General features: G+C 40.5%; 1 protein-coding gene across 6 annotated transcripts in view; it reads left to right on the forward strand.

Annotated features, from left to right (window-relative positions):
• TMEM131 (transmembrane protein 131) overlaps positions 1-12,048 on the forward strand; it is a 238,590-nt gene that overhangs the window by 208,098 nt on the left and 18,444 nt on the right. For all 6 annotated transcript variants that reach the window (XR_001823702.2, XM_017524072.2, XM_017524074.2 and 3 more), the window contains one exon: positions 11,130-11,305. Coding sequence is in view for 5 of the 6 variants with exons in the window: in XM_017524072.2 (XP_017379561.1) it covers positions 11,130-11,305 (176 nt within the window). In the remaining variant the exon portion in view is untranslated. The remainder of the gene's footprint in view (positions 1-11,129; positions 11,306-12,048) is intronic.

A 12,048-nucleotide genomic window follows, 5' to 3' on the forward strand; every position in this document is an offset into this window, starting at 1 on the left:
TTTTCATGTGCTTATTTGCAATCTGTATGTTTTCCTTGGTAAAATATCTTCTTCATGTCTTTTGCCCATTTTTAAAATTGGATTGTCTGGGGGTTTTTTACTATTGATTTTGAGAGTCATTTACATATTCTAGATGTCAGCTATGTGGTTTGCAAATATTTTTTACTTGTCCATAGTGTGTCTTTTTATCCTTCTGTAGTCCACGATTCATTTTGAGTTCATTTTTATATGAAGCGTGAAACTAGTTTGGAGTTCACTTTGACTTAAAGTGGGGGCAAGTTGTTAATTTTTAACTCACTTCCTGATAGTTACAGGGCTGCTCACATCATCTGTTTTGTATTTGGTGAGTTTCGATAATTGTGTTTTTCAATCAAGTGGTCCATCATTTCATCTAAGTTATCACATTTATGTGAAGAGTTGTTTGCAATATTCCCTTACCATCATATGATGTCCATAGGGTCTGTGGGAATATCCTGTTTCATTTCTGTTATTGGTAATTTGTGTCTTTTTTTTTTTTTTTTGGTTGGTTGTTTATTTGTTTGGGGGCTTTTTGTCAGTCTTGCTAGGTTTGTCAGTTTTATTGATCTGTTCAAAGAATAGCTCTGTGTTTCACTCATTTTTCTTCATTGCTTCTCTGATTCAGTCACAGTGCCTTCTGTTCTTATCTTTATTATTATCCTCCCCCTGTTTACTTAGGTTTATTTTTCTGCTCTTTTTTTAGGTACATGAGGTGGGAGCTTAAATTGTTAATACAAGACTTTTCCCCCCTTTTCATGTGTGCTTTTAGTGCTATAAATTTCCTTCTTAGGCCTGCTTTATTGATGTCCCACAAATTTTGATATATGGAACTTTCAATTTCATTCCATTCCATTTTTTTTTTCTTTTGAGACTTTCGGTGACCCATGAATAATTTAGAAGTGTATTGCTTACTTTTCAGTCTTCCAAGATTGGAGAGTTTCCTATCTTTTTGCTGTTGCTTTCTACTTTGAATCCACTATAGCTGGAGAATACATTCCAAATTATTTCACTTCTTTTAAATGTGTTGAGGTTTGTTTTACGGCCCAGGATGTGGTCTGTCTTGACATATGATCCATGGGCACTTGAAAAGAATGTATGTTCTCCTGTTTTGTGTGGACTAGTTTATAAATGTCCATTAGAGTATGTTGATTGATAATAGTGTTAAGTTCTTTCATTTCCTTTCTGATTTTCTGTCTAGTTGTTCTACTGTTGAGAGAAGGTTGTTGATATCTCCAAATGTCATTGTAGATTTCTCTTTTAAATGTTTCTGCTTTATGTAGTTTGTAGTACTTTTGTTTGATGCATTTACATTTAAAATTGCTATAATTTCTTGGTGTATTGACCTTTTTATCATTATATGATAAAATGTTCTTCTTTGTTTCTAGTAATTTTCTTTCCTCTCAAGTATATCTAATATTAATATAGCCATTCCCGCTTTCCTTTAATTAATGTTCCCATGATTTTTTTTTCCATCCTTTTACTTCAGCCTGCCTATGTCATTATATTTGAAGTAAATTTTTTTAGACAACATGTAATTAGGTCATGAGTTTTAATCCAGTCTGCCAGTCTCTTTCTTTTTAATTATGTGATTAGACCATCTATTTTAATGTACTTATTGATATGTTAGGACTTAAATCTGCCATTTGATTTTTATTTTGTTTTCTCTATTTTTCCTGTATTCTTGTGGGTTACTTGTATATTTTTTAGAATTCTGTTGTGATTTATCTGTAGCATTTTTGAGTGTATCACTTCAGATAGCTTTTTTAGTGGTTGGTCTAGGTATACATTATATGTGCATAACTTATCATGGTTCTAGGGTCATCATTTTACCATTTCAAGTGAACTATAGAAACCTTATCTCCCTTTGTTTCTTTGCCTTCCACCAGTTGTCTTAAATATTACCTTTACATACATTTAGAACCAAATCAGATAGTGTTTGAAGTTTTGCATCAATCATCAAACATAATTTAGAAAACTCAAGATATGAAGGAAATCTTGTTTTATTTATATTTTTTTCCTAATTCTCCAAGGTTCCTTCTTTCATCATTTCATTTCTGTTTTGATAACTTCCTTCAGCAGTTTTCTAAGGGTAGGTCTGTTGGATATGAATTCTCTGAGTTTTCTTTCATCTGAGAATGTCCGAGTATTCCTGAGGGATATTTACATTTGAGTATAAGATTCTGGAATGACACTTGTTTTCTTTGAGTACTTGAAAAATGCTTCCTTTTAGTCTCCATGGTTTCTAATGAGAAATCTGTCATTCTAATTGTATTTTCCCCCTAGGTAATGTGTCATTTTCTCTGGCTAATATCAAAAGTTTTTTGTCTTTAGTTTTCACAAGTTTGACTCCCCTTTCTGTACACCCCATTTTGAGGTTTGCTCTTTTTTTTTTTTTTTTTCTTTTTTTTTTTTTTTAATCTATAGGCTTAGTCTCACTAAATTTAGGAAGTTTTCACCCATTGCTTCTTTATGTACTTCTTCAGTCCTCACTTTCTCTGCTTTCCTTCTGAGAGTTTCATCATGCACACGTTAGATCTTTTGTTACAATCACACAGGTCCCTGAAGCTCGGTTTTGTTGTTGTTGTTGTTGTTGTTGTTGTTGTTGTTTTTTGAGGGGAGGTCCATTTTCTCTCATGATTTCTAATTGTCTATATTTGTTTACTGATTATTTCCTGTCTCCTCTGTTCTACTGTTGAGATTTTTCAGTTCTAAAATTTCCATTTTGTTCTTCTTTATAGCTTATATTTCTTTGCTGAGGCTTTGTTTTTTTCAGTCGTTTTAAGCATGTTCATAATTGCTCATTGAACAAGCGTTTTTATGATGGCTTTGTCAGATAATTCCAGCATCTCTCTCATCATGGTGTTGGCATCTGTTTATTGTTTTGTTTGTGTTTTCATTTAGTTTGAAAAGTTTATGATTCTAGTTATGGAGAGTGGCTGTAGGTTGAAACCTGGATCATTTGAGTGTTAACGTTCTGAGACTGTATCTTACCTAAACCTTCTGTTTTAGCTGGCTTTCTCTGACTACTCTGGCAGAGGAAGAGGAAGGGGTTGTACCACCTTTTCATTGCCAGGTGGAGTTAGAAGTCCTGGTTTTCTGCTGTCCTCTGTTAACACCAAAAGGCAGGGAGGCTCCTCATTACTGCTGGGTAGGGCTGGCAGTTCTGGTTCCCATGTTGTCTCTGCTGACCCCACTGGGCAGTGGTAGAAGTCCTTACTGTCCACTAGGCCTCCTCTGTCACCACCTCAGTGGCAAAGGGAGGGGAGAGTTGGCTCCTTAAATGCCTGGCCAGGAGGGGGTGTTCCTTACTGACTGGCTGGGTGAAAGGCTCAGCTCCCTGCTTAGCCATCCCTGACAGCACTGTCGTCAGCATGCTGGGATGTCTGGTTACAGCCTTGCAAGGGTGGAAGTCTTGTCTCCCACTTTAACCTTTATTGACATGGGCAGAGATGGCACCCCTGTTCTTACCGTGCTGTTGGGCTGGAGCCCTTGTCTTGCTAGACTGCCCCTTTCCTGCACCTTTCACTAAAGAGAGCTGGCTTTCATCAAGGCTTTGTTTATGTGTGCACGTTGGTGTTTCTGGGTGGATGTGGGTGGCAAAGAGAAAACCGGGGAATCTTACCATCATGCCTTTCCTTAGACCCCAGTGTCCCTCCAGTCTGTCACCTTCTGTCTGCCTTTCAGAGGCAGGAAGAACAACGAAAAGATCTACTCCATCTTCCCAAAAGCATAAGGCTCCAGATTTTTTTTTACAAGATTTATGTTTCCCAATTAGGGAAAACCTTGGGCTCTACTAAGTGTTGAGACTGAAATGGTATTAGAAAGTCATTCACAGAAGCCAGACACAGTGGCTACACCTGTAATTCCAGCACTTTGGAAGGCCGAGCAGGCAGATCATGAGATCAGGAGTTCAAAACCAGCCTGACCAACATGGTGAAACCCTGTCGCCATTAAAAATAATAACAATGCAAAATTAGCCGGGCCTGGTGGTGCGCACCTGTAATCCCAGCTACTCAGGGGACTGAGGCAGGAGAATCGCTTTAACCCTGGAGGCCGAAGTTGCATTGAGCCAAGATTGCACCACTGCACTCCAGCTTGGTCAACAGAGCAAGACTCCATCTCAAAAAAAAAAAAAAGTCATTCATAGAAATTTGTACTGTAAAGTCACAGACTGGTACTAATCTGACAAAAACCAAACTCAGTGGTCATAACCCTAATCCTAGAAAAGCATTGCAGTCTAAAGTCACAGATAGGTACTAATCTTACAAAAACCAAACTCATTGGTCATGACCACTAATCCTAGAAGAGCATTAGAGTCTACTTATTGATAGGATAAGTTACTTATAAAGGTTTGAGATGGGATAAGCATTTAGGCTTGGGTTAGTGAGTCTCAGAGCAGGTCACAGCGTTGGTATATTTCACTGTTCAGAAGGCTAAACACTGACTTGTGCAGCCTCTCAATGCTACTGAGCACTTGCCACATGCTGGGCACTGTACAAGGCACTGGGGCTGGAGACTTCAGTAAGGCCTGATCCCTGCCCTTAGGTGCTTAGGCTATATGATGAATAGAGCCAAGGGTGTCCATGCTGGGAGCCTGGAAAGGGGCGATCTTAGGGAGAATGTCGCAGAAGAGCTTCATGTCCAGAGGCAGACTTGAAGGATTGCATGACCTCAGTAGGTGAGGAGTCTGCTTGGAGATCGTGGGAGCAGGCAGGCAGGGTGACCAGCCTCAGGGACCCTTCATCCGGGCAGTGGTGTGAACCCGACGAACCTGGTTGCCCTACTGAAATGCCTTCTCTGCCACCAGGTTCACCTTTGGTATATTTCTCACTTGATCACTTCAAAGGAAACACACTTCTGAGTTTTTCTAAACTACTTCTCCATTCAGCTTGTGCCATCTTTATTTGGATGGGTTAATTTATATTACTGATTATGCACCAGTTAAGCTGTGGTTCCCGTAAGGCTGGGAGACATCCTGTCTCCTCCATTGTGCATTGAGTTCATTAATTCATCTTTGAGAGGACAGCCCCCCTCTGAATTCTGTTTTTTTAATTGGCAAATAATAATTGTATATGTTATACAATGACTGGCCCTGATAGGTCGAGGGTGAAGCATGTGGAAGAGCTAGGGATAGGCTGGAGCAGACACTGGTAAGGTAGGTGAGTCCAAATTTGTACTTTATCCTGTAGAAAATAAGGGACGGGATAACATTTCTAAGCTTTAAAAAATGTTTCAAAAGGAATTCAGGGCTAATTGACAATGTAGAAAACGAGTGGGGCAGGAAATGATGCTCAGCAGGGAGACAAGGCCATTGTGGGCAGCCAGGCAACACTTGAGGAAACCCTGGACTCACGGAGTGGCAGTGGAGGTATGTGAGAAAGGAATTTGAGGTTTCTGATTGATGGTAAAATTGCATTGTTTAGATCATTTCTTCCAGGTGACTCAGAATTCCCCAAATTCTGCTCCAAATGATACCATCTAGCCACCTGAGATTCCCAGGGGACAGAGAAATAGTAAATGAGGTACTACATATTCACCAGCAATTCCCCCAACATAGGTCTCTGATAAACCTGGATAGAAGTTATACCTAAAAACCAGGGGATTATTTTTTGTTTGGTTGGTTATTTATTATTTTTTTAATATGTATTTTATTGCGTTTTAGGTTTGGGGGTACATGTGAAGAACATGCAAGATTGTTGCATAGGTACATACATGGCAATGTGGTTTGCTGCCTTCCTCCCCTTCACCTATATCTGGCGTTTCTCCCCTATTTATCCCTCCCCAACTCCCCACCTCTCACTGTCCCTCCCCTAGTTCCCCCCAACAGACCCCAGTGTGTGATGCTTCCCTCCCTGTGTCCATGTGTTCTCATTGTTCAACACCCACCTATAAGTGAGAACATATGGTGTTTGATTTTCTGTTCTTATGTCAGTTTGCTGAGAATGATGGTTTCCAGATTCATCCATGTCCCTACAAAGGACACGAACACATCGTTTTCGATGGCTGCATAGTATTCCATGGTGTATATGTGCCACATTTTCCCTGTCCAGTCTGTCATCAGTGGACATTTGGGTTGGTTCCAGATCTTTGCTATTGTAAACAGTGCTGCAATGAACATTTGCGTACATGTGTCCTTATAATAGAACAATCTGTAGTCCTTTGGTTATATACCCAGTAATGGGATTGCTGGGTCAAATGGAATTTCTATTTCTAGATTCTTGAGTAATCGCCACACTGTCTTCCTCAGTGGTTGAACTAATTTACGCTGCCACCAACAGTGTAAAAGTGTTCCTATTTCTCCACATCCTCTCCAGCATCTGTTGTCTCCAGATTTTTTAATCATCACCGTTCTAACTGGCGTGAGATGGTATCTCAGTGTAGTTTTGATTTGCATTTCTCTAATGACCAGTAATGATGAGCATTTTTTCATATGTTTCTTGGCCTCATATATGTCTTCTTTGTAAAGTGTCTGCTCATATCCTTCGTCCACTTTTAAATGGGCTTGTTTTTTTCTTGTAAATCTGCTTTAGTTCTTTGTAGATTCTGGATATTAGCCCTTTGTCAGATGGGTAGATTGCAAAAATTTTTTCTCATTCTGTTGGTTGCCGATTCACTCTAATGATTGTTTCTTTTGCTGTGCAGAAGCTCTGGAGTTTGTTTAGGTCCCATTTGTCTATTTTGGCTTTTGTTGCCAATGCTTTTGGTGTTTTAGTCATGAAGTCCTTGCCTATGCCTATGTTCTGAATGGTTTTGTGTAGGTTTTCTTCTAGGGTTTTTAGGGTATTAGGTCTTATGTTTAAGTCTTTAATCCATCTGGAGTTAATTTTAGTGTAAGGTGTCAGGAAGGGGTCCGGTTTCTGCTTTCTGTACATGGCTAGCCAGTTTTCCCAACACCATTTATTAAACAGGGAATCTTTTCCCCATTGCTTGTTTTTGTCAGGTTTGTCAAAGATCAGATGGTTGTAGTTGTGTGGCGTTGCCTCTGAGGCCTCTGTTCTGTTCCATTGGTCTATATCTCTGTTTTGGTACCAGTACCAGGCTGTTTTGATTACTGTAGCTTTGTAGTATAGTTTGAAGTCAGGTAGTGTGGTGCCTCCAGCTCATTCTTTTTGCTTAAAATTGACTTGGCTATGCAGTCTCTCTTTTGGTTCCATATGAAGTTTAAGGTGATTTCTTCCAGTTCTGTGAAGAAGGTCACTGGTAGCTTGATGGCGATAGCATTGAATCTGTCAATTACTTTGGGCAGTATGGCCATTTTTACAATATTGATTCTTCTTAACCATGAGCATGGAATGTTTCTCCATCTGTTCGTGTCCTCTTATTTCGTTGAGCAGTGGTTTGTAGTTCTCCTTTAAGATGTCCTTTACATTATTTGTTACTTATATTCCTAGGTATTTTATTCTCTTTGTAGCAATTGTGAATGACAGTTCGTTCTTGATTTGGCTCTCTTTAAGTCTGTTATTGGTGCATAGGAATGCTTGTGATTTTTGTACATTGATTTTGTGTCCTGAGACTTTGCTGAAGTTGCTTATCAGCTTCAGGAGATTTTGGGCTGAGACAATGGGGTCTTCTAAATATACAATCATGTCACCTGCAAATAGACACAATTTAACTTCCCCCTTTCCTAACTGAATACCCTTTATTTCTTTTTCTTGCCTGATTGCTCTGGCTAGAACTTCCAATACTACATTGAATAGGAGTGGTGAGAGAGGGCATCCTTGTCTAGTGCCAGATTTCAAAGGGAATGCTTCCAGTTTTTTGCCTATTCAGTAGGATATTGGCTGTGGGTATTTATTTATTTATTAAGAAAAGGTCTCACTCTGTTACCCAGGATGAAGTGCAGTGGTGCAATCATAACTCTCTATAACCTCAAACTCCTAGGCTCAAGAGATCCTCCTGCCTCAGCCTACTGAGTGGCTGGGATTAGGGGCACACGCCACCACACCTGTATAATTTTTGTATTTTTAGTAGAGATAGGGTTTCATCATATTGGCCAGGCTGGTCTCCAACTCCTGACGTCAAGTGATCTGCCCACCTCAGCCCCCCAGAGTGCTGGGATTATAGGCATGAGCCAAATTAACCTTTTGTTACTCTGGTTTTCAGTTTAACTATTGGTCTGTTAGGTAATTTTTTCTCCTTTATTTGTCTATTTATAGCTTCACATTTTGAGTTTAGTTTTTGAAAATTCAGGCTGGGCAGGGTGGCTCACACCTGTAATCCCAGCACTTTGGGAGGCCAAGGCAGGTAGATCACGAGGTCAGGAGTTCAAGACCAGACTGGCCAACATGGCAAAACCCCATCTCTACTAAAAAAAAAATACAAAAATTAGCTGGACATGGTAGCTTGTGCCTATAATCCCAGGTACCTGGGAGGCTGAGGTAGGAGAATTGCTTGAACTGGGACCAGGGAGGTGGAGGTTGCAGTAAGCCAAGATCGTACCACTGCACTCCAGCCTGAGCTACAGAGCAAGACGCCATCTCAAAAAAAAAAAAAGAAAAAAGAAAATTCATTTCCAGCCATTTTGTATTTGTTATGGAAGTTTCAGGTTATTGTAAATATAGATTATTTATACAGATTTACTGTCCCTTACCCAGTGAACCTAAGCATGATAAAATTGTATAATTGCATATAAGAAGTTTATTGTATGAGGAACTGATGATCTTGGTTGTATGGGAAATTTTGAGGTATTCTCACCATGGGCTGTTGAACTCTCAGAATGTACGAAACCCCAGAGCTCATGGAGCAAAGCAGGACACTCCCCTTCCCAACTGCAGTGGTGGGGAGAAGCTCTGGCTCCTTGATGTAGGTCAGGGGCCTGGTTTGGTTTGGTTTGGTTTGGTTTGGTTTGTTCTGGTCTGGTTTGGTTTGGTTTGAGGTAGGGTCTTGCTCTTTTGTCCAGGCTGGAGCACAGTGGCACAATTATAATTAAACCAGCTTATCAGTCCTGTGCTTGAAATGAGATGCCTCTTCAATTTTGAGAGTTACTATTTCAGTTACAGTTTCAAATTTAACACTTCTTCAAATCAGTGTGCAATAAATGATGAAATGATATTCCTGGAAATCACTCAGAGATTTACTTATTCTTTTTCTAGCTCAGGCTCAGCAAACTTTTTCTGTAAAGGGGCAGGTAGTAAATGTTTGAAGCTTTATGGGCCACAAACTATCTCTGTTACCTATTCATTGTATCTTTTTTTCAATCACTTCAAAAATGTAAAATCATTCTTAGCTCACAAGCTGTACAAAACAGACTGCAGGCCGGATTTGACCCATGGGCCATAGTTTGCCAGCCTGTTTTAAACACTGAGGTTTGAGTCTCTGGCACCCATTAGTGGTGGCATTCTCTGGGATAAAGCATAAAACATTGGAGTTTTAATTAAGTTCTATTAAGTAACTATTATCGAAAGATGTATTAGAAATTATGACACATCATTAGAGAAATGCGAATAAAAACTACATTGAGATACCACCTCAAGCCAGTTAGAATGGCGATCATTAAAAAATCTGTAGACAACAGATGCTGGAGAGGATGTGGAGAAATAGGAACACTGTTACACTGTTGGTGGGAGTGTAAATTAGTTCAACCACTGTGGAAGACAGTGTGGTGATCCCTCAAGGACCTAGACATAGAAATTCCATTTGACCCAGCAATCCCATTACTGGGTATATATCCAAAGGATTATAAATCATTCTACTATAAGGACACATGCACACGAATGTTCATTACAGGACTGTTTACAATAGCAAAGACTGGAACCAACCCAAATGCCCATTGATGACAGACTGGACAGGGAAAATGTGGCACATATATACCATGGAATACTATGCAGCCATCGAAAATGATGCGTTCGTGTCCTTTGTAGGGACATGGATGAACCTGGAAACCATCATTCACAGCAAACTGACACAAGAACAGAAAATCAGACACTGCATGTTTTCACTCATAGGTGGGTGTTGAACAATGAGAACACATGGACATAGGGAGGGGAGCATCACACACTGGGGTCTGTAGGGGTTCCCCCTACAGGGGAGGGACAGCGGGGGGTGGGGAGTTGGGGAGAGATAGCATGGGGAGAAATGCCAGATATAGGTGATGGGGAGGAAGGCAGCACATCACACTGCCATGTGTGTACCTATGCAACAATCTTGCATGTTCTTCACATGTACCCCAAAACCTAAAATGCAATTAAAAAAATAAAAGAAAAATAAAAGAAATTATGACACAGACTGGGTTAAAATGTGGCTTGTGTGGCTTCTTCAGCTTGCACTTGCCTGCCCGCCAGGTGATTTTGCAGGCACAATCTGAGGGACTAGAGTCCAGGTCTTTCTCTGCCTCTGTCTAGTCCTGCTGAATTGTAAGCTCCATGAGGGCAGGGATTATGTTGTTCGCTACTGTTTTCAGCACACAGAACACTGCAGGGAAATATGTTCCAGTTGGTTCGCATTTGTCTTGATAGCATCCAGATTTTTTTAAGTAATCGGCTTTCTACATCTCCATTTTACTCTCTGTCCACATATATACAACATTACATAGTACTCATGTGCTAGTCACTCTTCGCATGGATTATGTAATTCCTCAGTACAGCCCTGTATGTATGGTCTTGTCTCTCCATCATACAGATGAAAGGCCACCATCAGGCAGCTAGTTTGTAGAAAGCTGCCAGCGTTTGGACCCAGACATTATGGCTACACTGCTGGGACTCTCGGCACCCCTCAGGAGAAGCACGTGTCACCATCAGGCTTCCATCTCCCAGAGGATCTCTGGTTTTCACTTCTGTAACTTTTCAAAGCTCCATCACCCTTTGAAGAATATAAGAACATTCTGAGACAGACATACAGATTTGTCAAAACTGCCAACTTTGTCTAAACTCACTGAACTGTACCCTTAAAATGGGTGTATTCTATTATACATAAGTTGTATCTCAGTACAGTTGATTTTTAAAATTATTCTCATCACAAAGTCAAATGTGATTTGGAAAGCTTTGATTAGAGAAGAGATAAACCTTTTTTAATCAGAAAAGAGTCCAGCCTCTTCAAAAAAAAGTTGTAATTGCTTTGTTTTCCAAGCTAGCTATTTAAAAATCAAGTTATTTTACTTTAATTTTTATCCTCAGGGAAAGGAAAACCTCTTCAGCGTAAGGTGAAACCACCTAAGAAGCAAGAGGAAAAGGAGAAGAAGGGAAAGGGAAAGCCGCAGGAAGACGAGCTGAAGGACTCTTTGGCTGATGATGACAGCTCCTCCACCACCACAGAGACCTCCAACCCCGACACAGAACCACTCCTCAAGGAGGTATGGGCTGATCTCACGAAACAAAATACGAGGGAGAAGGAGAGGTCTCCTGCAGCGCACAAGACATTTCATCTCATAGATTCTGGTTTTAGTACAAAATTAATGTTTAAATTTAACATGAGCAACTTCTGAGGAATGGTTAATGTGCAAGGCATGCCTCCAAAGTCATTCCCCTGCAGACAGCAGTCACGGCTCTGGGGATGAATATCCTCCAGGGAAGAACAGATAAAAACATGTTAATAAGGTAAAATGGTTAGAAATTGGAAACACTGCTTGAAAGCTAGGGACTATCTGGAATAGTAACTATCCTACCTCATGAAAGTTGTTTCAGATTTTAAGGATCAAAAGAATGAGAAGGAACTCTATCATTTTAATTAGGTTGTGTTTTTCCTGTCATGTTGTTCCTGGCACCTGCTGGAAGTAGGGTTTTGGTGGCAACTTACTCCCAAGCAGTAGAGTGGTGACCGCCCTGGAGGGAGTGTGGCCCCAGGAAAGACCCCAGGCATTAGTGGTCCTCTGGGACGGGGAGCCCAGCCCAGCCCAGCCCAGGACACATCAGCACATCAAGAAGCTGCCTCACCTGTTGGAGACCTCAGCTCCCAGGGATGTTACCATAGCAGGAAGAGCAGTGCAGAGTGTCTGGTCCAGTGGGCCTTAGTGAAGGGGTTAGATTACTACTACTGTGAGTAGCATGGAGTGTGCAAGAAAGGGTAATAATTCCACTCTGGTGTTTTTATTTTTAG

This window comes from Cebus imitator, unplaced genomic scaffold (assembly GCF_001604975.1).
Source record: "Cebus imitator isolate Cc_AM_T3 unplaced genomic scaffold, Cebus_imitator-1.0 Scaffold31, whole genome shotgun sequence".
In the NCBI taxonomy this organism is placed as follows: Eukaryota; Metazoa; Chordata; class Mammalia; order Primates; family Cebidae; genus Cebus; species Cebus imitator.